The sequence below is a fragment of the Corvus kubaryi genome, unplaced genomic scaffold, assembly GCF_017639235.1.
Source record: "Corvus kubaryi isolate FWS band 111438036 unplaced genomic scaffold, C.kubaryi_AGA036_p1.0 37394, whole genome shotgun sequence".
NCBI lineage: Eukaryota > Metazoa > Chordata > Aves > Passeriformes > Corvidae > Corvus > Corvus kubaryi.
The window spans coordinates 5,232,708-5,259,680 of NW_024581133.1; the positions used below are offsets into that span (position 1 = coordinate 5,232,708).

Here is a 26,973-nt window from a genome sequence, read left to right on the forward strand (position 1 = left end):
TGTCTGCTCTGTGCCTCCCTGAAGGCCATCTCCCAAAGCCCAGCTGGTCTGGTGATCCTCCAGGATTCCCTCCGAGCCCCTCGACTCCTCCATTCCGGGGGATTGCCAGCTGCTGTGCTGAGCCCACCCCTCTCCTGCCTTCACAGAGCCTCTTAGCTCCCTTCCCTGTCTGAAAAACAGGGTATCTCAGGGCTTTGTGTGCATCTTTCCCACTGCCTCCACCCTGTCGCAGCTGCTGGAGACTGTGCTCGCAGCTGGCCAGGCGCGGCGGGATGGGACTTGGGGAGGGGAAGCCTCTATCAGCACCCCACACCCTGTGTCTCCTCCTTTGGCTTTGATCCTGGAGCAAATCCCCCAGCTTGGAGCTAGATCAGCTCTTACACCCAAGCGCACTCCCAGGGCTGGAGGGAGCTGTGAATTTTGTGAGGGATGCCTGTGGGGATGTTCCCAGCTGAGCCCTCTTGGGGAGGGCTGGGGCATGGATGCTGCTGGAGCAGGATCTCCCTGCATTGAGGAGGTGATCCCATGTAGGGAAGGAGCACCGTGGTGAACAGGACAGACGAGCTTTGCTCATCTCCAGAATCTGCCGCACTGGGCAGGGACCCCTGAGGCTGGCATGAGTGGCCAAGAGTCACCTGTGTCCCACACAGTTCTCTATCCCTGCAGCTCTGGACAATCTTCCTGCACCTCCCTGCTTCCAGCAGTGCCCTGCTCAGCCAGGCATCTCCTCCTTGGGCCTTGCCTATGGGAGGTGGGCTCATGCCTAGCCCTGGGCACCAGAGGAGCTGGGGGTCTGCTTGCGGAGGCCGGGCTGAATTCACTGTGACTGCAGCTGCTTGGTGACAAATAGCAGCCACAGCTAGAGCCAGGGACGGGGGGGACAGTCTGCCCGGCTCACCTCCAGACATGCCGCCCTTATCATCGGGAGGCTGAAGCAGAGATAAGAGCAGTTCGCTTCGAGTCCAGCCAAGACAGCCGTGAGCCAGGGATAGGGCAGAGGCTCCATGAGGAGGGTGATGGGAGCAGATGCTGCACATCAGAGCAGGGGATGCATCCTCAGCCCCTGGCTGCTGCTTCCCCCTGCCTGTTGCTACCCCCCAAGCTCCTCTGATGGATGCTGAGCCCCTTCCCAGCCGTGTGGTATTTTCTTCATTCCCCAGAGCCCCAGGACGGGGGGACTGGGAGAGCCAGGGTGCCCTCCCCGCCATGCACAGCCCCTCACGGCTTGTCCCGGTCCCTCGGATTCTCTTCCCGGACGCGGCTGGGTTGCTGGGACAGCAGGAAGGCCAGGATAGCCGGCATGCTGTGGCACCCTGCTGCCTGCTGACTCGGCTGCCGGCGCTGCCAGCTGCTGTGAGCTGGTTCCTCAGGAAGCAGCCGTCGGGGAGAGCATCCTCTCGCCGCCACCCGGAAAGCCCAGCACAGATCACAACCTCCTCCATCCCACCAGGAATGTGAGTGTTCCTGCTGGAATCATCCTGTGCAAGCAGCATTTCATGGACAAATCTCTGGTGAGGCCACAGCAGAGCTGTCAGGCGCTGGCTTTGAGGCGGGGAAGACAGGGATGACACTTTTATGGCTCCCGTTCAGCCAAATACTCAGCCAGCGCTAGACACGTGCCCTAAACATGTGCTCCCGGGTCAGAGCTACCCTGACCCTGCACAGCTTTGCTCAACCTGAAACCTGTGGTCACACCCAGGGTACCCCTCAGGGAATAGAAGACGAAAAGAGAGTGAGAGGTGGGAAGGAATGAAGGAGATTCCTTCTTAATCAGGGACTGCTGGTGGCCAGATCCTTCCCCATGCCCCCTCCTCCCTAGGAGGAGATGGAGAAATCACTGGCCACATCCTGACAAGAGTTGTGCCCTAAGGTGAGCCAGGAGCTGTTGCTGAAATGAGGTGCCTGACAGCATCCCTGTCCCCTTCCCTGCTGCCACCCCCCTCCTCAGGCCGGGCAGAGGATGGCTGCTGGCAGGCGCCGCGGTGCAGGCAGTGCGGGCAGCACAGGACACCGTGGGGCTTGTTCCTCCGTTCTGGAACAATGGGATAGCCATGCCAGCGAGCAGCGTGCCCCGACAGGGCTGCCTGTTTTCTGCACAGCCCGGGGGTGGAGGGAACCATCCCAATTGCTGGGTCACTAGAACAACTTGGGCAAGCAGCTGCAGCTGGGCACAGATGGCCAGGGCGCAGCTGGGACACCATCCCACTACCTTCTCCGGCTGGGGAGGGCAGGGACCGTCGGCCAGGATGCGGGCAGTGCAGTGGCCCCATGCCGGAAGATGTAATTGTCCCTGCATTGTGGGCTGCGGGACAGGCTGCTCCGGGCAGGCGAGCAGGCGGCGTGCCCGGCCGTCACACTCCCGTGTCCCTGGGCAGCCCGGCTCCGCCGCGTCCTCCTCGGGCAGCGCTGGCGGGGCTGGTGGATGTCCAGGGAAAAAGAGAACAAGGAAGAGCGGTGCCTCCAGACCCCGATTCCCACAGCCATCCCTGGTCGGGGCTTCCCACGGCGAGCACGGGCTGTCGTGCCGGCGCTGGGCGCAGATAACGCCGTTTCCTTGCTGGCTGCTCCCTATCAGCGTGGCGGCGACGGGCAGACAGGATCGCACCCCGGGCGCTCCGTGCTGGGCGCTGTCGGGAAGGGGTCCTGGCCCCCTTCACCCCGCAGCCAGCCTCGGGCCGTTTATTTTTACACGGGTTGTTTTCTTTCCGGCTTGAAGCCATCCTGCACGGCGGCAAGAGCTGGACCGGGGCCCCCGCGCCTCATTTCCTTGCCATAAAACAACAAAGTGGGGGGTGAAGCAGCACTCTGGACTGGGACAGAGGGTCGATGGGTCAGGGCACACGCCGCATCGTGGTTCCTCTGTTTGGCCTCTCTGTCTATCCCCTGACCGGCATCCCCTGGCGGTGTCACCGCCGTGCTGCCCTTCCTGAGGACTCGACCTGGGGCTCTTGGAGCTGGGTCTGCATGTCTGTGTACCAGTGGGAGCTGGCATGGAGGGCATCGCCCAAGTTTAGGGATGATGCCCCCTCAGATGGGTGCAACTGGGCACCCCAGAGCTTTTGCCCTGGTTTCTGTGCCTCTGCTTTGTCCCCACAGCCCCAGGCAGAACCTGAAGAGGCTGAACCTCACAGCGTAGCTGTCTCTCCTGAATTCCAGAGCAGGCAGGCACTGCCTGCACATCCTGGGCACAGATCACTCCGTGCCACAGCCCAACTGTCCTCAGCTGCTTGTGCCTGTGGTGCTCCTGGCACACGTGTTGGACACCACCTTTGTCTGGGGTCCGTGGCCAGTCCCCTCCAGTGGGATGTGGGACAAGGGATGTCTCTTTTTCCCTGCACTGTGGCTTCACCAGGGCTTTGCATGGAACATCACAGGATCCCACCAGCCCCAACAGGGCACATTTCTCCCCACTGCTGTCCCTTCCAAGTCGGGGGCAGTGCGGGCAGCTGGCACACCGCAGATAAGGTGTGTGAAGAGTGTGTGGGCAACATGTGGGCAGTATGTGGACACACGGCGAGGCCATCACCCAGCCATGGTGGGCAGGCGGGGGGCCGGGGGCACCCACCCCAGCTCCGGGCTGCGAGCAGGGGGTTGGGAAAGGCGTGTGTTTCCCTTTAAGAGGCAGGCCCTGGAGCTGCTTCCTCTCAGCCCTGTAAGAGCCCTAAACACAGTGCATCTGCCTGCAGCCTGCCTGCACGCCTGCCTGCAGCCTGCCTGCAACCAGCGTGAGTAGGGCTTGGCCCCAGTGCCGGGACTGGGGAGGACTGGCACCCCGGGGCGGTGGGCACCCTGCTTGCCGCGAAGGGCAGGGGGGGATGGCATTGCCACGGAGGGAGCCGGGCATCACTGTGGAAGGTGCCAGGCATCGCTGCGCTGGGTGCTGCAGCGCGATGCTCGCGGCACTGCAGTCGAGAGCGCTGGGCCCGCTGCACGTCCCTGCAACGCTGGGTTCTGGGGGGGGTGGGGGGTGGGGTCAGCAGGCATTGGGGTACAGGGGCACCAGGGCTGGTGCCCTGCAGCCCGAGGTGTGGAGCTGCCGTGCGTCGAGCCCACCCTGCGGCGCGTGGGCAGCACGTGGCGGTGTCCCCGCGGCTCCGGTGCCAGCAGCGCCGGCTCCCGGGGCTCTGCTGCCGCTCCAGCGGGTGCTGCCTGCGTCCTCGGACACCGGCTCTGCTGGCCCCAGTGGGTGGCAAATGTGGCTGCACCCCACGGTGGGCAGTGGCGCTGACTGCAGAGGAGAGTCCGGGATTGAGCAACCTGTAGTGAGAGCAGCCGGTTTCACGCCCCGGAGCCCAGAGAGCAGCACCGTACCCTGTACTGGACCCTTCCGGGGTTGAGCATCTGCTCTCCCACAGCCCCCTGGCCCGGGGTGTGTTTGCAGGCACTCGTAAGCCTTGTCTAAGCAGGGCACAGATGTCAGACCCCCCCCCCCCCCCCCCCGCGGTGCTGGAAGGGGTCTGCCAGAGGCTTGCCGGGTGCCGGGCCCCCTCTGCCGGCTCCGGGAATGCTCACAAGTAGCCAATCCTGCTGGTAGCACCCTGGGTGACCCCCGTGCGGGGAACCCTTGGGTGTCCTGGCCCCCAGAGCTGGGGACGGTGCACGTTTCTGGTGCTGTGGGGCAGCCAGGCTGCCCCCCTCCCCTGGGACATTCTTTGGGAGCCAAATGTGTTGCACGGGGTCGGTGCCAGCCATGTCTGTGACACAGAGCGGCAGCCCTGGGTAGGACTAAAGGTTCCTTGACCAGGACGGCGAGTGCTGCCGTGCTTTGTCCGGAGCCGGGACATCAGAGGCAGCCGGAGCTCTCTCCCTCCCTCCTTGGTCGGGTTGCACGCTCGGCTGCCTCTGTAAACCGAGCTTGCTGCTTTACAGTGGAGCTCAGCCACTTCTCTCCCTCTGCACCCTTACATGATGTTTTCCCAGTGCTCCCTGTTCAAAGGACACCCTGAGATCCCGTTTCTCCAGCTGCCCCGTCCCTGACTTGGTCTCAGCACTCCGCTGTGGGCCAGGCGCTCCCTGCAATGGGCACCCCCCCAATGGGCCCCCCCCCCAGTGGCCACCCCCTCAATGGGCAGCAGCGGTGAATGTGGGGGTGTGTGGTGTGAGCCAGGCGGGAGGATGAGGATGGAGGGGTCTGGGAATACCGGCTGGGGGGCGGGTCTGGGGGCACGACTCAGGTTGCCTGCACTCTCCCCTGCGGGCAGGCGAGCTGCTCTGCTGGCTCTTCCCACCCCTCTCCTTGCTTGGCACCACTGCCAGGCAGTGCTGGCTTGCTCCGGGCTATTTGGGGGTGTTCCAGCAGCCCTTTCCCCCTCTGCAGCCCAGGCTCAGGGTTCAGCCTTGCTTCCCAGCCATGCTGCTGCTCCCACTCCTCCTGAAGGCCACCCTGCTGCGCCTGGCCAGTGGCTCCTACCGCCCCTTCTACAACGGCTTCTACTACAACCACATCATGAATGACAATGACAACGGGCAGGACAAAGGTATATCGGGGACAGGCAGGTTGTTGCAGGAGGCTGAAGTACTCCCCTGCCTCTGGGTGGGTTGGAGACTCATCACTTGGTGGGATGTGGGGCCCAGAGGAGCAGGCGGGAATGCTCCAGAGATGCTTGGGGGATGGTCATGGTAGAAGAGGTAGTGGCTGGAGGGGAGGTTTGGGGATGCTGCCCAGCCCTGGATTCTGACCTGCCCATCATACGTTCTTTCTTGCCCCCAGTGGATTACTTCAATGGAGCCAAACTGGTGGTGGAAACCTCCAAAGACCCTGTCTACAGCTACAATGGTGCCAATGTCACCCTGCCCTGCCACTATCGCTATGAGCCCGACATGGGACCTAAGCGCAAAATCCGCATCAAGTGGTCCAAGCTGCGGGACGACTACACCAAAGAGCAGGATGTGATGGTGGCCATAGGCAAGACCTACGTGGCCTTCGGGGACTTCAAGGGCCGTGCTCACATCCGTCAGGCCAGCCGGCACGAGGCCTCGCTGGTCATCAGCGATGTGCGCTTGAAGGACGACGGCAAATACCGCTGTGAGGTCATCGATGGGCTGGAGGATGAGAGCGATGTCGTGGACCTCCGGCTGCAAGGTGGGGCATGCTGGGGACCATGGCTCTAAGCCAGTGAGCCTGGCCTTCCTGTGGCACCTTCTCCTTTGAGGACATAACAAGGCAGGGGGCTTGGGGAACTTGATCATGGGTAGAAAGGGGCTGGGATGCTTGGTGTGATGGGGCAGTGGCTTAGGCTGTCTGGCTCTGGGGTCTCAGGAGTGAGTGAGCCCAGAGCTGTCTCCCCAGCTGGGACACCAAGGGTGCTTTTGGAGTCAGAGTTGGGAGTGACCCCATGGCTGCAGCATTTCCTGCCTTTACCCACCCATCTTCCCACTGTGCTGCATTATGTACAGGCGTCCCCTCCCCTCCCAGCTCTGGATATCCCAATGCATCTTGTGATGAACCTTGGTGACTGGTCCAGCATCTCTTGCTCACTTGTCATGAGGGACCTGACTCAGCCCTGACATTGCTTTTGAGCTCAGAGCTGTGGAAATGTCCCCATTGCTTGTCCCTGCCCCACCCCCTTGATCCCTGGACCCTGCCTCCCACAGTGACTGGTCCCCACCGGTCCTTGTGGCTGTGTCCATGGTGGTGATGCCCATGGTTCTGTGGTCCATCCATCCCCACGGCATCATCCCCATGTTGGTGGTCCATGTGTCCCCTGGGATCATGGCCCATATGTCCCCACAATGCTGGTCCTTGTCTCCCTGTTCCTGAAGCCTGTGCATGCCAGAGACAATGATCTCTCCATCCCTGCAGGGGTGGTCCATGCCCCCCTGACCACTGTCTGTGTGTTCCCAGGCCCATGGTCTGTACAGCCCCGTGGTGGTGGTCCCTGCATCCCCATGATAGTCTGTGCATCCCTGTACATGCAGGTGCTGTCCCCATGAGGGGGTCCTTGTCCCCAGGACCGAGCCCGTGTGTCCCTGTGCCACCAGATGTCGCTGGCAACTCGCTGCTGGCGCCTGCATGTCCGGAGCAGCCCCCTCCCTGCGTGCCTGAGCGTTGTCTCTGCCACATTGAGGTGGTGCCTGTCCCAGAGCCTGAATTTGACATGGGTCAGGGACCCCTGTGGCTTCTGCTGGGGCTGGACTCGGGTTGGGTGGGTTGCCCGCGGAGCCAGCTGAGTGTCCCATCTGCCTCCAGGCATCGTGTTCCCCTACCAGCCTCCCCGTGGGCAGTACAGGCTCAACTTCCACGAAGCCGAGCAAGTGTGCCGGGACCAGGGTGCCATCCTCGCCAATTTTAACCAGCTCTTCCAGGCGTGGAGCGAGGGGCTGGACTGGTGCAACGCGGGCTGGCTGGCCGATGGCACGGTGCAGTACCCCATCCGCCTGCCCCGCAAGCCCTGCGGGGGTGTGCACCTCGCCCCGGGCATCCGCAGCTACGGCCCGCGCCACCGGCACCTGCACCGCTTTGATGCCTTCTGCTTCTCCTCCGCCCTCAAAGGTGAGTTCTGGGTCAGGGACGGGGGCTGGGATCCTGGGGAAGGTGCAGTGCATCCCTCCCTCTTAGGGCACAGGACTTGGCCTGGATGGGGTGGTTCCAGGCAGCGATGCCCCAGGTGGGGATGCTCGGGATGATGCTCAGCACTGATGCTCCCCTCTCACTCTCCACTCTCCCTCCTAGGAGAGGTTTTCTACCTGGACCGCCTGGCTGGGATGGAGGAGGCCAAGCAGAGCTGCCAGGATGCAGGGGCCGAGATCGCCCGGGTGGGGCAGCTCTACTCCGCCTGGAAGTTCCTGGGGCTGGACCGCTGCAGTGCCGGCTGGCTGGCAGATGGCAGTGTCCGCTACCCCATCGTCACGCCCCGGGCCAACTGTGGCCCCGCGGAGCCCGGTGTCCGCAGCTTCGGCTTCCCCAGCAAGGGCAGGTTCGGGGTCTTCTGCTACAAGGAGAGATAAGGAGCCGGGAGGGATCCTTCTTGGACGAAGGATGTTTCCAGCCTGCCAGTGCCCAGTGTTGGGCATTTCCAAGGGCTGTTTTGGGGGTGACTGGGGGGAGGTGGGAGGTTTCTTTTTGTTTTGTTTTGTTTCCTTCCTTTATATTTTCCACGTCTCGCTCAGCAGCTGGCACATGCAGCTGCTTGGGGTGGCTGCCAGCTGGGCAGTGTGGGACAGTCCCTGTTGTGGGATGTGTGCGAGGATGATTCCCCTGGGCTACTGCTGCCACCCCACTTGGCTGTGCCACCCCATGGGTGGTGGCCCCTTCCTGCGGTGGCAGGTTGTCACTGACACCCACCTGCCCTTCCAGGCTGGTCCTGCCTCCGAGTTCATGAGGCAAGGCCATGAGGGAGTGAGGCAAGGCTGGATTTGGCCAGAGCAGAGAGCGGGTATCTCCGTTGCATCCTGGCCCCTCTTCCAGCCCCATCCATGTCCTGCTGAAGGATGCCATTGTGCCTGTCCCTGCAGGAGCACAAGTGCCTTATCTCCATGTGCCCCTTGTGTGGACTCCATTTGAACTCTGGTGCCTTCTTCTTTGAGCATTGGCTGCAAAAAGATGTGTTTTTCTGGACATCTTCTAATAAAACGGTGGAGAAAGCCCTGGAGTGACATGGCTGTGTCCTCATCCCTGTCCCAACACAAGAGAAAGTTCTGCTCTGGAGAAAGGACTTGGGGATCCCTGGCTGTCTTATACTTGGCTGAACATCAACTCATCAGTGCTAGCTCAGCTCAACTCTTGCAAGGGCCTTGTGTTCCCTCATTAGTGAGTGCTAATTAACCCCCTGGGTGTCAGGACTGAAAGCTGGAAGGTGAAGCAGTTCCTGCTGGCCACGGGTTTTAGATGGATTTTTAGGCATGTGGATTAACCCCCTCCCAAGGTGAAAGCTGAACAGGGAGGGCAGTGTCCTACTCCAGGGTCCTTCTTCAGCTGGGGCTTGGGACACCCCTCCCACCTCCGTGGTTCCTTAGGTGCTGGCTGGGGCTGAGCCATTCCTGTGTAGCTTGGAGCACCCTCTTTGGGTCCCCCTTCCTTCCTTGCTGCCTTGCCATGGGAGACCCCTCTCCTCCCAGCCCACCAGACACCCCTCTTCCCTAAAAGAACCAACACTGACAAAGTGCCCATTCCGATTTCGCTCTCTTTATTATTTATCATTCTTTCAAAATAGGATATGTTCAAAAATATAAATAGGTGCAGGGAACGCTGGTGCCCCGCACGGTCCCCTGGAAAGAGCACGTTGTCCCGGGATGGGCGCTGCGCTGCAGAGGGGGCGGTGGGGAAGCAGAGAGGGGCCACAGCCCCCAGCACCCGGATCCCGGGTCTCAGCATCCTCTCGCCTCCCTCCTCCCACAGCTTCTTCCACCACAGCCCCCCGGCCCTCCCCACCCATCCTGACGTGCTGCAGCAGTAGAAGGATTCTGGAAAAAAAAAAAAATAAAACCCCAAAAGGTGCTGTTCACCCTGGAGATTAAATAACAGAAATAATTACATTGTTCGTGGATAAAATCAGGAAAAAATAATCATCTTTATTATTTAACTTAACCCCCTGCCCTTGCAAACCCACCCCCCTCCCTGTCCCCGAAGGCACGAAGATAATTGGAACCGGACGGTTAGTAAAAATGCTGAGATCTAATTCGTTTTGCTTTGGTGCTTGGAAAAACAATTTTTTTTTTATATATATATATACACAAAGGTGGGTTTGTCTTTAATATAATTTTTTTTTTCCTTATATGACAAAAAAGCAACAAGAAGAAGAAGAAATCGACTCTGTTAATATAAGTGTTCCGTTAAAAATCTCTCTTTCTCGCGTTCCCCCTCGGTCTCTCGCCCCGCTCTAATGGGTGGGTCTGTGCACGGCGCTGCCGCTGGGTTTCGACCGGCTCCTGGGGCTCCTCTTGTATAGCCTGCTCTGGTAGCTGGAGGCTGTGGAAGAGAAGAAAAGGCACCTTGTCGGCAGGAGCCGGAACAGAGAAGCTACTTGTCCCACGCTGGCCGGCCCGGCCGCTGGCTGCCTGGAAAAACACGGGCAGCCGCAGGCAGCGCTGCCCGGGGGCGGCTGTGTGTGCCCCGGCGCCAGCCCGCCCGCACACGCACAATCGGCCCTTCTCTCGCCCTGCCGGCCTCTGCTTCACTCAGGGGACAAGGTGCCCGGGGCTTGGCCAGAGCCTGGGCAGGAGCATCATCTCCACGGCTGCTTGTCCCAGCCCTTCACTGCGCCCAGCCAGGAGGGCAGCTCTTCCCCACCTCACCTGCTGCGCTATCCCTTAATGCCCTACCCCAATATCCATTAGTAGTGGGATGTGCTCAGGGCATAGGAGGGGAAACAGCCCCGTCTGGCTGGCAGGAACAAGGTTTCTGCCTGATCTTTGCTGCCAGTTTCCCTGGAAGCTGGCATGCTCTGGTGTGATAATTGCAGGAGGGCTTGGGTGGAAGCAGCAAAAGCTGGTTGGGAGCAGACCAGGTCTCTTGATCGCTGGCGGTCCATGTCGGGAACAGCCTGCAGCTCTCCAGATCCACAGCAGAGCCAAAGGAATCAGCATCTTGGTCGGCACCAGGCAGCCGCCCTTGGACACCTCCTCCATCCCTCCTGCTTTCATCTCCTCCCTGGGGCAGAGGCTTGTCCCTTAAGCCCATATCGGCTTTCCCTGGCTGTGGGACCATTGCTTAATCTGCCGTATCTGGAATTGCCCAGCTGGACCAGAACCTGGCAAGGAGGCCACTGTACAGATGTGATTTGTCTGAGGCCAACGAAATTCTTGGGAAGCTGCAGGCAATCAGGGATGGGACAGGGGTGTAAGCAGGCCTGGGAGTGGGCTGGGACACCAGTGAAGAAGGCTGGCTGCCATCAGCTGGAGGCCTGACAGGAGGAGAGTCAGGAGCCCAGCCCTGTCCCTCAGCTTGTATCTGCTGTAGGACTCCTGTCTGCTCCCAGTGCAGGGGGACACTGGGGAAGGACTAGGGGGACCATAGCTCTCCCCTCCTATTCTCTCTGTTGATGCAGGTGGTGCCAGAACTCACCCTTTCAGAAACCATTTGTTTTTCTTTCCCTGCGTAGCCTGGGCCATTGGTAAGCTCCTTGTTGCCCTTTCCTGACTCTGGAGCTGCCTGTACTCTGCCTTGCTGGCTCTCCAAGGCAGTCCTGCAAGCCAGGCTCTGTGGTCCACAACTGCCCAGAAGATGTCAACTCCCACGGCCCCGTCATGGGGGAAACTTCCAAGAAGTCAAGGGAACCATGATGCCCCCTTCTGCCTGGCTCAGAGCTATCCTACACCCTGAGATGATGCCCTGCATTCCCAGCTCCTTCTCCCAGCTGCAGGGAGGCATCAGCCCTAACCCAAAGGTAAAGGGACCAAGACATACGGTTTAGGCAGGATATCCGCGGCTCCTCCCACTGCCCGTTGGGCTGGCACCGGATTGTGGGCACGTGGCGTTGGATGTAGCCTTGGTCGCACTGGTACCGCACCAGGGAGTTTATTTCGTAGCGCTCCTTCTTCCGACCGAAGGTCCTGGCATTCTCCACCGCAGGGGGGTTCCCGCAGGCCACTGCAGGAGATGGGCAGAGACGTGGAGGGTGAGTGAGAGAACACCTGGCTGGCTGAGCAGGCAGCTCACACCCAGGGCAGGCTGGGCACGCACAGCCTCGTCACTCCTCCGTGCATAAAACCTTAACTGCCTTTGAGATTGCCTCTGTCCACAAAGCTTAGGGGCGGGGGGATACGGAAATTCTGTGATTTGAAATTAAGCAGAGGTCTGCCTCAGTGCTCCATTCCTGCCTCCTGGAGAGGCTGTGAGAGCTGAGCATCACAACAGCTGCCTGTGTCTGTGTGAGGGCACAGAGCTGGTGTGTGGGAGCAATGCTGCAGCCAGGGTATGACTCTGCCTGGGGATGTTGAATCTTAATGGCTTGTCCTATTTATTTTCAAGTCCTTGTGAAATTTTCTCCTAGATCCTTGGCCAACTTCTGTTTCTAATTCCTTCCATTTCTTTGACCACCCTTTGCAGTGACAAAACCCATGTTCATGTGCACTGGGGACTCTGCTCCAGACCCACAGCTACCTCCTGAGCCCCCAGTCCTTGCCAGTATGGCACAGGGTGCTGACCTGTTCCTTTCTTGCAGGTGAAAGGGAGGTGATAGTTGCAGGGAACGTCGTTCCATTCGCCTTTCTCGTGCCAGATCATCACAACGCAGTCCTCGCCCGCCGAAAAGAAGTTATCGGGTTGGTTGGGCCGCCAGTTCTCATATTGCTGCCGAGAGAGGACAGTCCTTCATCTAAGGTTGGGCCCTGGTCTCTCTTACTCCCTCCTTCCTTCTCACTGCCACCTCTCCCACACCTCTCTCCAGCCTGTGGGTTGCCAGCACTGCCCCTACACTGGTTAATTCTGTTGTGTTGGTGCCTGGGACCCGACCAGCTTTTCTAGAGTCTTGGAAAAACCACGAGCCCTACAGAGTTTAGGGTTGCCTCTACTCAATGCCCAACCCAAGCACTCAACCTGTAACCTGTGGGGCCCTTCCCACCCAAGGGGAACCTCCTCCCCCCACCAAAACCTGGCGCCTGCTTGTGCTGCGGGCTGCGGGCTCACCAGGGAGTGCCCATCGGACCAGCGGAAGTCGTTCTCCACAGCTCTGTCACTCAGACCGATCCACTGGTAGTCCTGTGCGTGACCTGGAAGAGCAGGAGGGGGAGAAAAGAGTCATAGTTGTCCTACACTGTGCTGGAAGCATTTCTTTGCCATCTCAGCTGTCCCTGGCCCTGGAGCCTCTGGGTCATTCAGCTGCCTCCCAGTCACTATTCCCTGACACCCTTTTCCTTACATCATGTTTGTCCAGCTCCCTCCTCACTCAACCTGCCATGAGCATGGATGCACCCATACAAGGATGAGGCTGTGTTAGGATACATATGAGCTCCAGTGGGGCAAATGGTGGGTTTTACACCACTTTGGGTAAATCTGCCTGTAGAGTCAAAGTCCAGTGGTTGGACCCATGCCCAGTCCCAGGCTGCCCTCAGCACTCACTGTTCACGAATTCTTGTTCCTCTGGGGTGATGATACTGCTCAGGTGAGCTTGATGTTGTCGGCATCTGGTCTCTGCATCCATCCAAGTCTCCCTCTCTTCAAAGTGCCGGTAGCAGTGGCCCTGGAACTTGGTCCAGCCTTCCTCGCAGTTTGCCAAGTCTGAAACACACAGAGGAGGGCCGAAAAGGAGTTGGTGCATGTGTCTGAAAGCTTTCAACTCACCTCTTAGCAGCTCATGCTCCCATTGCATGGGACAACGCACCGTCACTTTCACTAAAAAGCAAACCCTGACACTGTTGCCTGTAGGAATTCCCTGGGGAAACTTTCAGAAGGCATCCAAGACACGCAGAGAGGGCAGCCTGTGTGGAAGACCCTGTGCCTGCAGTGACACAACCAGTGCTACTGGAAAGCTTGAATGATACAGAGTTATTCCTGGGAAATTCAATCCCTGTGTAATGTTCCTGAAATCTGCTTCTGAGGAACTGACTAAGCGAGAACACCTCTCTTCCCACTTGTGCTGGCCTGAAATTTTCTTGCTTTGGAAAAAACCCCCTCCAAACCCCATACCCAGATGTCCAGAATCAACACATAGGTGTTGAAAATGAAAGAGGGGACCACCAGGTGCGGGTGGGTCCATCACTTGGTGTGATTCTGGAGCTCTGGAGGAGAAGCAAACTGACCAAGATGGGTGAAAAGAGATGGAGATAGAAACTTACCATAGTGGAGAGAGAGAATGAAATCTCAATGAAAAAGCTTGGAAGATGCTAAAGAAGTGCGAACATTCCTCAACTTTTCAGAAGATCTTTTACCATCTGAGTAATGTTGAGGAACTGAACACACTTACTAAGAAAAATAAAACCACGGATGGGGGAAAGTGGAGATAAATGGAGAAACCACCAGAAAAGACCTTCAGCAGTTCCCATGCAATGCAACACCACACATCTGTCTGCTAAATGTGACCGAGGGAAACAGAAAATGAAATGTGTTTAATCTCAGCCCTTCAGATGCCTGACCTACCATCCTTTCTCAGGCCTTTGCTGCTCTGAAAGTGGTGGGCTTCCATGAGTCCTCATGCCTGTCTCTCTTTTCAGTAAGGTTTTCTCTACTCAGTTTCTTTCTTCTTTGTTAAACTTGGTAGGTCAAAGCACTAGCCACCTTCAATCACACTAATTCCTCCCAATCCACCTTTTTGGTGTTCTTCCAGCTGGAGATTGCAGGCCCATCATAGATGTTGGAGTGGTTGGTAGTTACCTGAGACATTAAAAGCATTTCCTGCCTTCTTCAATAGATTAAATGGGTTATCTGGAAGTAGGTGAAGCTCTAAGGATTCCCAGGTTTTGCAGGCAGATCTCCTGCTCAAAGTTAGCAGAGCATCCTTGGGGCAAGGATGGTCTGTCTCATGGGAAGATGAAGATTTACATTCCCCACAAATTTTGGGGCAATGGCTTCCTCTTGCATCTCCCAGGCATCAGAGCTCATAATTCAGAGAAAAGAGAAAATTAAATCTGGCTTGGACCACCCAAGATCATAAGCAGTCACAGGATGGAAAGTCTCTGGGTGGATTACAAGGATCTTCAACAACAGGCATCATGGATGGGTAAATTGAGAACTGATGAGGTTGCATTAAAAAAGTGATGTTAAGACAGCACAGTTCCTGCCCAGAAGGTCCAATGATCATGAGCCTTCTCCTTATGGTCTGCTCCACATGTTCATGTTTGAAGCAGAAAGAGATGTGAAGAGAGGAAGGAGAAAATCCAACATATATTATTGTTACTCATGCCAAGGTGAAGAAGATACTGCAACCTTATTTCTCTTTTGTTTAAGCAAGGAAGGAGAGCTTCCCCTCAGCTAAGCTGATAGAAGTTTGGACTTTCATCAGCTTTAAGAAAAAAACACAACTCTTTTCTTTCCTTGTAGAAATAAAAAGAAGTATTAGTGCAGGTCAGAATGCCTAATTTTGATGGAAATACAGGTTGCTTCCCGTTTTCTCAAAGATATATTCCCTGCTGATTTTTCCACAGGAAGCCATGTTGTGGAGATGACAAAAATGTCATGCTGTGTCAAATTGGTGGAGATTCCTGGAGTGAGTGAGGCTTCTCTCAGCTGCATCTTCCCCAAGAGGAACACAAGCATTTTTCATGGCTCAGTCAAAGCATCCTTCCATGAAATTCCAGTCTAGCAGAGAAAGTTTGCCTGAGGTGAAGACGTACTCAGAAGGTTCCCTACTGTTACAGATGAACAGAAAGACCCTCGACCCAAAGAGATACCAACTTCTGTGATCAATGATCTATGTGGAGATTCACCAGAGAAACTTAAAAAAGAGAAAGCTGGAGAAGACACCAGAAGCTCCTGCTTACAATCTTAGAGGACATGGTGCTGTGAGGAACAAACTTATCAAAACAGATGTGCAAAAGCCTCAAAGCTTTTCCCTCACGTGTTTTAAGCTGCTGTTAGAAGTTAGCTTACTGAGATGAGGGCAGCACTGATGGGAGCACTGGGGATCAGCTTTTTTTGGGGGTAGCATGGGAACAAGGTGGTGCAGCAGTTAGTAGGATTAGCTGAAGCCAGGGAGGCCGTACCGATCTCACACAGGTCCCCTCCGTAGCTGGGAAGGCAAAAGCATTTGAAAGAGTCGATGCCATCAGCGCAGGTGGCTCCGTTCAGACAGGGGCTTGAGTGGCACACATCGGTGTCTGCAAGAAATCAAGGGCTTCCATTAGGGCTCTGGGCAGGCAACTCCACCAACAGGAGAACTTGTTTCCTTGCTTGTTTAGGAGGGAATATCAGCTGCTTTGGGGAGACTTGGGAGGGTTGTGTTTTGTAACATATTGCTGCTGCTGCTGCTGGAAGAATGAAGGCAAGAGACCCAACCCACCCTGAAAGGAAGATATTGGATTTGTTATGGTTGAACACCACTCTGAAGATATCAGAACAAGCTCAGCAAGGTGTATCCAACACACAGCACTTGCTGTGGGAACTCTTCCTTGTCTGCTGTCTCTGCCTGATGCATCAAACATGCAAACTTGTGTCCACGTCTCCACCAGGTAAAGGTCTATGAGGAAGAATGTGGAATTCTCATAAGTGATGGAAACATCCTCAAACAGATCTCTGTCTCCTAACCAGACAGTGTTCCTGGTTGTCCATCCTCACTAATAGTTTCTTCCTAACCATAATTTGGATGAAGGTCCGCGTCAAGAAATCTCTTGTCAGTGAACATGAAGAAAGTGAAGAGAAGGAAAAAAGTGGGTTCAAAGGTGGTTCGGAGACCCTCAACTTTTTCTCTTTGAGGATCTTAGGCCTGGCTATGGGCACTTCTTCCTTGGTGAGGGATACTGGAGTGCAGTGCCATTTTCTCCAGACCTGTCCCCACTACGTGCTCTTTTCCTTGTGATGGGGATGGAAGAAGCTGGTACATCTTTTCCAGCTGCAGGCTCCATCTTGGTGGAGAGAGCTTTGGAATCAGAAGAAGGGTCATTCAGAATGGAAAGATTTCAGATACATTCAGCTCAGAAACAAGGAGGAAGACTAAGGAAGAAAATGGGAACACACCCACTCTCGTTGGATTAAATGATGCCTGGTTAGATCCTCAGGCAAGACAGCATTTCTTTCACACTGAGGAGAAATGTAAGGCTTTAAAAGTGATGACTAACTCTCCATGCTTTTCTTGTGGATGACAGGGTTAGTGAGGAAACCTTCAAAGATGATAAACATGCTGGCTGTGGAAATAGAGCAGAGCAGAGCGGCGACTCCCCAAGATCTGTGTTCATCTTCTGACTGGGCTGTATTTGGTTGGAGATTGTTTTCTTGGAGCTGAGGCCCAGCTGCTCAGTGTCCCCAGGCACAAGAGAGCAGATGGGTGTTATACCCCCTGTGGCTGTCTAGTGACTCAGTGGCCAAGGTCTGATATATCCTCTAAGAGCTGACATGTTCTGTAACGTGCCTAAGTGATGGAAAAATCCTTTCTGACCTTGGATGGTAAATCTGTGCGTGCTTTGGAGCAAGGAGATTGTCATCTTTATTCTAGGCTGTATCACTGTGAGCAGTGAAATCATTCCTCAGATGGCTGATGAGCCTCTTACTCCAGTTTTGCAGTTCTTCTCTGAGAGAAGGAATTTTTCACTCTGGATTGCTCTTCTAAATGTCACAAGAGCTTTCTGGATTTCTTTGTTCACTGCAACATGAAGAGAATTCCTGTTTCCATGATACTAGTAAATACTTTGAGACTTTCCAGAACAAAATGGGAGTCACAAGCCTAGAGGAAGAATAGAGGAGCTGAACTTGGCTGAGTACTGCTTATTAGTCACACTTGGAGTTCCTAGAAGATAGAGAGCATAAAGAAAAACGAGGAATCCTGAGGGGTGATTGCAACTCAAGAGGCCCTTTGGGCTTCCCGACAGCAGTGGCAGCAGAAGTTCATGTTGATTCCAGTGGGCTCCAGCTGAACACGTAAGGAAAGGCTTTCCTTCATTCGTCAGGCTCCATGAAGTGGAAAGAACACTGCAGAGGTGGGAGGGAAGCACACACAAGAGCTAAAGCTGAATGTTTAGTGGGGGATAATGAGCCTTCAGCTGTCTTCAGCCATGTGGAATAAAACTTGGCGTGTCCAAGATCTCTTCTGAGATGAAGGAGACCTGCTGTGTGCTGCCATCCCTAGTCTTGGAGGAGGGGGGAGCAGGGACACATGTGCAAAGTCATTGCCACAAATTTCCAGCTGGGAAATAAGATTGGAACAGTTTCCTTTTACAGATATCACATATAATATGGTTGCATATATTATATATGCAGTAAAAACAAATCTCTGATTATAATATATATGTTACATATCTCTCCATACATACACATATGTATTTTTATCTATGACACATAGAGAAAGGGTGTGTACTTGTAGGTAATGCTGGAGAAACAAACAGCAAATACAAGTGAGACACAGACAGGTTTTTTTCCAAAAATTGTGCTTCAAATGGCTGGAGAGAAGATGTTTTAAACACGTGATGATCGTAAACACCAAACTCCCCTTCTGCCTGTTGGGCTGTTGAGGCAGTGACCCTCTCTCCACCTGGATGTAGAATCACCTCACCAAGCTGATATCAGAAAACTCAAATATACCTGTCAGGTTGGAGAAAGTGTTGCTGATTCTGGTCCTCCCAGAAAATCTGAATCTCAGAGGTATTTAAGAAAGGTCTAAATGGTAAAATTGGCAGTGATGTTGCCTCTGGAAATCCTGGCAAATTGGTTTGTGGGTGTCTCTAGGATACTGCGTCTAAGCCAAAAACGTAATGTACAGGAGGTGAGAACTCCATTTAAAAAAAAATTTTGCATCTATCAGAAAACACTTAGCGATTTTCTTCATAGCCTTTTATATACTATAAGTGTGTCCACTTCCACATTGTTGAGAGCTAGATGAGGTCAGCAAATCACTGCACACCTCTTCAGCCGGCTGCAAAGCCTGCAGCACACAAGGTGTGCCCGCTCTGCTCAGCACGGAGCGAGCCCCACTCCCGCAGCACTGGCTGCCAGGTACCTTGACACTCAAGGATCTTAGACACGAGCTATTTATTTGCTTGGGTGAGCAGCCATCCAAGCAGCCAGCTCTGCTTTGCGGTGCAGCTCGAGTGCTTATCAACTGACAAGGAGACAAGACCACTTCTATTATTACCCTGCGCTAACAAAGGACAGCGACAGTCGAGGAATGCAGGAGGGAGGCAGCCCTCGCTTTCAAGAGCGGGAGCTGTAAAACAAAGACGGGGAGAAAACGCCAAGAATAGGAAACCCTGTTAGAACATGTTATTAACTCACTCCTTGAGGATAATGCAGAATTAGCAGCTCTTCTAAAGAGGGTTCGTACTGCACTTACTACTGCCCAGAAGTTGCAAAAATTCCTCAATTCTACTGTCACAGCAGTTTCTATTTTTTGCTACTAACAGGACCCAAGGTCTAACTTTTAGATTTTTTTTTTTTAAATAAATCAATTAAAACAAAATGGCCAATGTAAACCAGGTCTTGCATCTGGAAAATGTAAACTGTTGGCTGGAGAAAAAAAGGGAGTTACACAGCTGCAATGCAAAGTTTGAATTTCACCATTTTCTTCCTAAGATTTCTTCTCCATTGCCAGATATACACTATATTTAGTCAGAAAAATTTTCTTTTGGTGCAACTAAAAACAAGAGAAATATTCTTGTCCACTCTGCCCATGGTGGGGGGGAGGTCTGAGCTAGATCATCTTTAAGGTCCTTTCCAACCTAATCATTTTATGATTCTATAGTTCTCCCAGTGCCTTTGGAAAAAAATTTGTTGCACTGGATCATGGAAATTGGGAAGAGAAACCTGGCAGAAATGAAAGAAAAATAGATTGGCCCTGGTTTTGCTTAGTTGGGAAATGGCATGTACAAGTGAACATGCAGTGTCAGTGGTGAGAAGGAAATGCTTTTAAAATTCTTCATCTCAAGCTGAGACAACAATACCAGAAACAATACTACCATTTCCTAAAACAGTGCAGTCTGTGCATTTCTCTCCATGGCTGCCTGTATGGAAGATGAGCATTAAACAAGGTCAGCTTTGTGTTTAAAACATCTACTAAGGAGAAGCAGCTGGTGGGCAGAGAGGATGCTATCACCCAAACCCTGAACAAACTATAGTTTTCCTGAAGCTGTGAGTAACAGGTTTAGTAACACACCCTACAATATTTCTATACCCTCCTGTTTTTGTTCCACAGAGCAGAAAAAAAGGTCAGAGAGAAGGGCAAGGCATTTTCAGGGTGCCCAAGAGTGCCTGTTGTGCCCCTCACCCTTTCTTCATAGGCCTCTTTGTAAGTGCGATTATCCAAACAGGGAATCAGAGACGAACTAGATAATTATCTCCTAGAGATTGGGGAAAAAAGTAATCCAGGTACAAATTAAATTTGCTTTTCAGAGTCTGCTGGGAAGTTTGAACTACTGATCTGATAGCTCAAACATCAAAGAAAAACATTGGAGCAATTGTAGGGTGACTCCTAGAAGAAAAGAATAGGAGGAGTTGGAGAAACCAGTTCTCTCACATTTTAAGTTAAATGCTAGTATTGAACATCACATAGCCAGTTGCTGACTTACAATGAGCAATTAAGTCATTAAAATAATTAACTACAATAATTGAACCGAAGTCTCCATGCAGCAGAAGGGGCAGGAGTTGCTGCAGCTTTAAAATCTCTATTCTACTAAATATCATCGAGTTTCCAGGAGGACCTGTTGATCTGCTGGAACCTTCAACTTGTCCAATGCTCTTATGGAAAAAGAGCTCAGGAAACTTGGATATCTCTGTCTCCTAAATATTATATGCAAAAGTTAATGGATATGTAAATAACACTAGTCCAAGACTGTAGGTTACCTCTGCACATGAAGGTTTTTTTAAACAAATTAACTTCTGGTGCAAAGCAGACAGTGTGTCCAGGAGACATCCAAGCATCTGCTCAGCCACAAAGGGGTCTGTGCCTCTCAGCCAGGACTGGTACCTCCATCTCCTTCTTGAGAGCATAATTGGTGTTCCACATTGGGTGAAGCATTCTGAATCAGGTGAATATTTTCTTGACTTTTTTTTCTGGATGATTTTCTCTGGACTAACAAAACTCAGTCCCTCCTACTTCCATGTGGTGAAGCATAAGGAAAGCCCATTAAGACCTTTCCTCATTTGTATTCTAACCTTCTGCTGTGTGGGGCTGTAGGCAACAGACTTCATGGACTTGTTCACCAGAGACAAGCAAAACTTAACATAAATAGATGCCATTTCAGCACATTTCTCTTTTCCCCCACAACTGGAGCGAAGTTTTTACGTCACTGACTGGCCAGAGTGCTCCAAACCGCAGCCTTTCACTGAAGTGCCAGCATGTTCTTTCAGCTAATAATTATTTATCTTCAAATGCTACCAGAAGCAAAAAGACCCACTGAGTTGGCAAAACCCTGGGAGAGGAAGCCAAGCCTATGGACAATTCTTTCAGCCTGTGGGGTCCCTGTCCTCATGAAGGAATCAAATGCTGACTGAAGACATGTACACGCATAGCCTTCAATTTGGGTAAATACGAAAACATACTGGCACTGCAAGTGTTAATCTTCAGTCTTCTGGCTCTGGCTTTTAGAGATACTTTTAGGCTACAGAGCAGAATAATATCATTCTTCTTGAATCATCCCATTAAGCAGACTGCTGGATCTAACTGGAACCCTCCAACGACAGGCCCAGAGGGCAAAAGCCACATTCCTTCCTGTTCCTCACCCTGAGCTCCTGCAAAGCTGAACCAGCTTCACCCGTGCTTTAATGCCAGTCAAAATCCATTGCACTTCATGGGCACCCGTTGCATCCTACAAATCCTGAGCACAGCACAAGGCATGGATATAAGAACTGATTTTTTTTTGCAAGAACTGATTTTTTTTTTTTTTTGCAAGAGCTAAGTTTCAAGACTGGGAAGCTTCAAGTGAAAAGGCAGCCACAACATGGGAAATGGCATTTTGGGTTCTTCCTTGTAGACTTTCCATGTTCAGAATCCCCAGGGCTCTGTAAAAAGTAACAACCCAAAAAAGGAAGCCCAGGATTCTTTTTCTGCTTCTTTCTTTTTTTTTTTTTTTCTTTTGTCATCTCTTTGCTGTAATTCTCTAGAAGAGGTTTGCCTTGTTGCAGAGCGGTTCTGAGTTCATGGTCAATACACTTTTTTGCCACCTGTATGAGCTTCCTTCATACCCTGACCTGGACTGCATTTAACCCTTTAGGGACATTGTAGTAAAGTTTACCAATAAAAAGAGAAGTTTTACCCTAGAATATCTTCTCTGGTGGGAGTACCAGCTGTACACGTGTACTCAAGCCCATTTCTAATTTATGAAGTGTACAATTAAACTTCATGCAGTTGTTGCTTACCTCTTGTCATTTGCTAAGAAACCCCAGCTGCTTCATTGTCCTGTCTGTGACTTGCAAATACATATATTCCAATTTCAGAATATTTTTCAAGTTTCTTCACACATGAGCTGCTGAACACATGGTTTTCTTTCAAAATCCTTCACAAAAATGTTGGCTAACAAATGGTCTGAGGAATCTGGCAATCGCCTTGTGGTTAATTTTTAAAAAGAAAAAGCAGTGGAATAAAACCATTTTTTGAGGCCAGTATTTAAAAAAACTTTTTTTTTTTTATTTTTACTGATCCTTACTGGCTTCCTTCCTCCCCCTCAGTGCTGCCTTTGCTGGCTTATTTTTGTCTCTGGGCTTGGACGTGGCAGTGGGCACGGCCCAAAAGCAGAGCCTACTTTTGCAAGAAGGGTTTTTGGGTCCATAACTCCTGCACCATCCTGCTAAGCCCTGGATGCCGTGCCAGGCTGAACAGTGCTGTGGGAATGACCCTGCTGACTTGTCCCCACCCACTCCTGCAGCATCCTCGGGGCAGCTGCTCAGCCCAGACAGAGGGGAGCGCAGATGTGCTGTGATGGGGCTGAACAAAGGTTTGTGATTACCTGTGCTCTCAGAGGGAGAGAAGTGATGAAGAGGGAAATGCAGTGACTCATTGGAAACGCTTTGGGGATGGAAATAACTTTAGAAACCGGGCTGAGCTTCACAAAGCCCTGCACTTACCGACCCTGAGTCCAGAGCTATCTACACTGAACGGTGTAAATTGACCCAAAAGAAGCAGTTTAGGAGGTAATGTGGGAAGGGGTGGAATTGATGACACTTTTGCTGGAAGGAGCTGTGCCAATCTCTTGCCACATACATTTTGTACCATACTTAAGCAACATGTGGCCCTACGTGAACATGTGGCCCTTTGAGAAATGAGCACATGCAGGATGCTCACACAACAGCACAAGCATTGATGGCTCTCAAACGAGGCTTGTCCCCAGGTGCCAGCTCCTGATGGCAGCAAAGGGAAACCAAGCTGTGTCCAGGGATGCTGCAGGACATCCTGTGTTACCAGGACTGGGCACCTCCCTTGGCCAAGAGGCACAATGTCTTGCATTTTGTTTTTCTTCTCGCTGCAGTGCACTAATGCTTTCACAGCATGTGAACTCTGCTCAGGGAATGCTCGTCAGAATGCCAGGAGAGTGTTTTCACCATAAATGGTTAATCAGGCTTCACTATTGTGTCTGTTTGTACTTGGCAACAAGGGGCCCAACCAAAGACAGAGCACTAAAACACTAAAAAGGCAGGGTGGAGAGAAGGGCATTTATCAACAGAGCTGACAAAAGCTAGTGATGCTCTGAGCAGTATCTCACATGTTTATCCCACTCTAGCTGCAGAGAGCAGGGTAAGACACAGACCAAAGGGTGGCCACATGCTGAGCAATACTTAGGGCTATAGGCAGCAAGACAGACCACCATGGAAAGAGAAACAGAACAGGACTGAGACTTGCAGCCCATCTTTTCCAACTTCTCAACTGCATGCAGGGCTGGAATCTCTGGCAGGGGGAGCCATTCTGTGGAACACTGGAACAGGCTGCCCAGGGAAAAGGTTGAGCCACCATCCCTGGAGGGATTTAAAAGACATGTAGAGGTGGCACTGAGGGACATGGGTTAGTGGTGGACTTGGCAGTGCTGGGTTAATGGTTGGACTCGATGATCATAAAGGTCTTTTTCAACTTAAACAATTCTATGATTCTACGATCATGACCTGTGGAAAACCCCATGTTTATGGGTTTCCATCAGAACAAGGTTCTGCTCAAGTCTGCTTCTGTGTTAGTGTTCTCTGCTGTGTAAAAACCAAAAAAGGTGACAGCTATGTCCCCTCCTTCCCTTCCACAAAGCTTTCCCTTCCATATGAGACATATGTTACCTTCTGTAGTGGGTCCTAATGCGTCAATTGCTTCTTGTGAGACTTGAGGCAGGGCAGCAGTGGTGGTGGCCAGCAGATGGGGATTGTCTGGAGCAACAGCTGTCTCCGTCTCTTGTCCTGACACCGCAGGAGGGGAAGGCTCTATTTCAAGCTGAGCCTCTTCAAGGTTCCTGAGTCCCTGTGCTGGTTCAACATCTGGAGTCCTGGTACCAATTACAATGTCTGGGACAGAGGCTTCCCCTGAAAAGCCTGTGATCGAGTGTGTCACAGCTCCAGATGTTGCGTCAGGAACCTCCTTCTCCTCAGGAGTACCAAAGGGCTCCCCACTGGCCAAAGATGTGGCAGCTGTTTTAATGTTAGCAGCAGGCATTGTAGAAGCTTCCCCACTGGTTTCAGGGACTGTGGATGCTTCTATGCTGATCTCAGGAAATATTTCACCTCGGGCTTCTTGACTTGTGGTTGTTCCTATGCTGATTTCAGGAAACGCAGAAGTTTCCCCACTGACTTCTTGAACTGTGGATGTTTCTATGAAAATTTCAGGATAGGCAGATGTTTCACCCCTGGGTTCTTGACTTGTTGGTGTCTCTATGCCAAACTCAGGGAATGCAGATGTCTCCCCACTGATGTCATGGACTGTAGAAGTTTCTATGCTAATCTCAGGAAATGCAGATGTTTCGCCTCGAACTTCTTCACCTGTGGAGGTTTCTATTCTAATTTCAGGAAATACAGGTATTTCACCACTGGTTTCATGGACTGTCGAAGTTTCTATGCTAATTTCAGGAAAGGAGGACATTTCCCCACTGATTTCATGGACCGTCGAAGTTTCTATGCTGATTTCAGGAAAGGCAGAAGTTTCCCCACTGGTTTCATGGACTGTTGAAGTTTCTATGCTAATTTCTGGGTAGGCAGATGTTTCACCCCTGGCTTCTTGATTTGTGTATGTTTCTATTCTAATTTCAGGAAAGGCAGAACTTTCTCCACTAATTTCATGCACTGTGGAAGTTTCTATGCTGATTTCAGGAAAGGCAGATGTTTCTCCACTGGTTTCATGGACCGTCGAAGTTTCTATGCTAATTTCAGGATACCCAGATATTTCACCCCTGGCCTCTTGGCTTGTGAAAGTTTCTATTCTAATTTCAGGAAAAGCAGACGTTTCCCCACTGATGTCTTGACTTGTGGAGGTTTCTATTCTAATTTCAGGAAATGCAGATGTTTCCCCACTGATTTCTTGTATTGTGGATGTTTCAGTGCTGCTTTCAGGAAACGCAGAGGTTTCCCCACTTACTTCTTGACCTGTGGATGCTTCTATGATAATTTCAGGATAGCCAGATGTTTCACCTCTGGCTTCCTGACTTGTGGATGTTTCTGTGACAATTTCAGGAAATGCAGAGGTTTCCCCACTGATTTCTTGAATTGTTGATGTTTCTGTGTTAAATTCGGGAAATGCAGATGTCTCCCCACTGATTTCATGAATCGTGGAAGTTTCTACACCAGTTTCAGGAAATGCAGATGTTTCCCCACTGATTTCATAAGCTGTTGATGTTTCTAGAGCACCTTCTGGCAGAGCAGATGTTTCCCCACTTAGTTCGCCAGATGCAGAGGCTTCACCGCTTGGCCCCAAACTGTAGGGAAATGTGGCAGTTTCCCCACCCAGTTCCTGTGACACTGTTGGTCTTGTCACCACTTCTACTAAATCAGAAGTGACTAAAGTGACTCCTGGGAGCCCTGAGGCCTCCCCACTAATATCAGTCACTGCTGAAGACTGTCCACTTAGATCTGTGGCTCCAGAAAAGTCTCCACTGATGTATGGGACTCCAGATGGCTCTCCACTCAAGTCTCCTGCCCCTGAAGGAAACCCACTAAACTCCACAGCTCCAGACCCCTCTCCAGAGAGTCCTCTGTCTCTAGAAGTAAATCCACTGATTTCTATCATCCCAGACGGTCCTTCTCCCACTTCTTGCGCCACTGATGTCTGTGTTACAACTTCCACCAAAGTGGTATCCACAAGAGAGACAGTGGGAAAACCAGAGGTGAGTCCACTTTCCTCTCCAGACAGCAGACCACTGGTGACATCAACTCCAGAGATGTCTCCGCTGCTGTCCGTCACTCCACTCGGATATCCGCTCATCTCCAGCACTCCAGAAACACTCCCACCAAAGTCTACCTGCCCAGAAGGCTCACCACTGATGTCTAAGCTCCCAGATACCGTGCCTGACGCATCTTCACCTCCTGAAGGCAATCCACTTGTTTCCAAAGTCTCTTTTGCTTCGGCTCCTATAATTGGCGGGGTTGTTGTCACTTCCTGCAGAGTGGCATCTACAAAGGTAATGCCAGAGGCTTCGCTGCTTCCATCAGTACCAGAGGGAAGGCCACTTAGGTCCACCAGGCCACTGGTCTCATGTGTTCCAGATGGTTCTCCACTGGCATCCAGTCCTGAGGGCAACTCGCTCAGCTCAGACCCTCCCGAGGGCAGCCCGCTGAGCTCGGGTACCCCAGAGGGCTCCCCGCTGGGCTCAGCTCCTGAGGGTAAGCCTTGGATTCCACCACTGCTGTCCCACTCAGAGGATGGGAGCCCTGACAGATCTCCTTCACCGCTGACTCCGATGGAGCCTTTTCCCTCCTCTCGCCGTTCTGGCACTGCTGTTACAACTTCCACTAATGTGGTATCCACAAGAGAGATGGTAGGAAAACCAGAGGCGAGCCCACTTTCCTCTCCAGATGACACGCCACTGACTAGCTCAGTGCCAGAGATTTCTCCACTCACTCCAAAAGGCAGCCCGCTGCTTTCCACTTCAGATGGCATCCCACTAATTTCTGGTATCCTTGAAATAGACACCAATATCTCCTCCTCTGCAGAAGGCAGGCCACTGATATCAACAACGCCCGAAGGCACACCACTCAGGTCTCCTGAGGGCAGCCCACTCTCTTCAGGTGGGAAGCCACTGGCATGCAGGTCTACTGATGGTAATCCGCTCTCTCCAATCCCCGAGTGCTCTCCGCTAAGTTCAAAAACGCCAGAAGTTGGTTCTCCGCTTGTATCTGGGACTGCAGGTACCCACCCGGATGCTGAAGATTCACCACTGACTTGATGCTCTCCAGATTCAATCACCTCCCCTGACACTTCACTGATGGAAGCATTGGTACTTGTTTCCTCTGGTACTATGGTAGCTGGAGGAAAAGCAGATGGACTCACTGGAAAAGAAAGA

At 52.6% G+C, this 26,973-nt stretch overlaps 2 protein-coding genes across 3 annotated transcripts in view; one reads left to right on the plus strand and one right to left on the minus strand.

The window, feature by feature from the left end:
• Nucleotides 1–88: 88 nt before the first annotated feature.
• On the plus strand, nucleotides 89–8,597 carry HAPLN3 (hyaluronan and proteoglycan link protein 3). The gene is made up of 5 exons (XM_042039154.1): nucleotides 89–3,725; nucleotides 5,318–5,477; nucleotides 5,711–6,082; nucleotides 7,190–7,492; nucleotides 7,673–8,597. The coding sequence occupies exons 2-5, from the start codon at nucleotides 5,351–5,353 to the stop codon at nucleotides 7,945–7,947; spliced, it is 1,077 nt and encodes a 358-aa protein (XP_041895088.1). The 5' UTR covers nucleotides 89–3,725; nucleotides 5,318–5,350; the 3' UTR covers nucleotides 7,948–8,597.
• A 509-nt stretch (nucleotides 8,598–9,106) lies between these two features.
• ACAN (aggrecan) overlaps nucleotides 9,107–26,973 on the minus strand; it is a 47,241-nt gene continuing 29,374 nt past the window's right edge. Inside the window, exons 12-18 of one of the 2 annotated variants that reach the window (XM_042039150.1) lie at nucleotides 23,768–26,959; nucleotides 15,577–15,690; nucleotides 12,998–13,156; nucleotides 12,566–12,648; nucleotides 12,085–12,229; nucleotides 11,345–11,527; nucleotides 9,107–9,907 (exon numbers count right to left, since the gene is read on the minus strand). In XM_042039150.1, the coding sequence (XP_041895084.1) occupies nucleotides 9,819–9,907; nucleotides 11,345–11,527; nucleotides 12,085–12,229; nucleotides 12,566–12,648; nucleotides 12,998–13,156; nucleotides 15,577–15,690; nucleotides 23,768–26,959 (3,965 nt within the window). In that variant the 3' untranslated portion in view covers nucleotides 9,107–9,818. The remainder of the gene's footprint in view (nucleotides 9,908–11,344; nucleotides 11,528–12,084; nucleotides 12,230–12,565; nucleotides 12,649–12,997; nucleotides 13,157–15,576; nucleotides 15,691–23,767; nucleotides 26,960–26,973) is intronic. The other variant, XM_042039149.1, reaches the window with a different exon arrangement.

What these genes read in the sequence shown, in the direction of transcription:
- HAPLN3 (XM_042039154.1), top strand. Translation starts at nt 5,351, where the DNA reads ATGCTGCTGCTCCCACTCCTCCTGAAGGCCACCCTGCTGCGCCTGGCC. An exon ending in TGACAACGGGCAGGACAAAG is followed by an intron (nt 5,478 to 5,710) that starts GTATATCGGGGA and finishes TCTTGCCCCCAG; the next exon opens with TGGATTACTTCAATGGAGCC. An exon ending in CTTCTCCTCCGCCCTCAAAG is followed by an intron (nt 7,493 to 7,672) that starts GTGAGTTCTGGG and finishes TCTCCCTCCTAG; the next exon opens with GAGAGGTTTTCTACCTGGAC.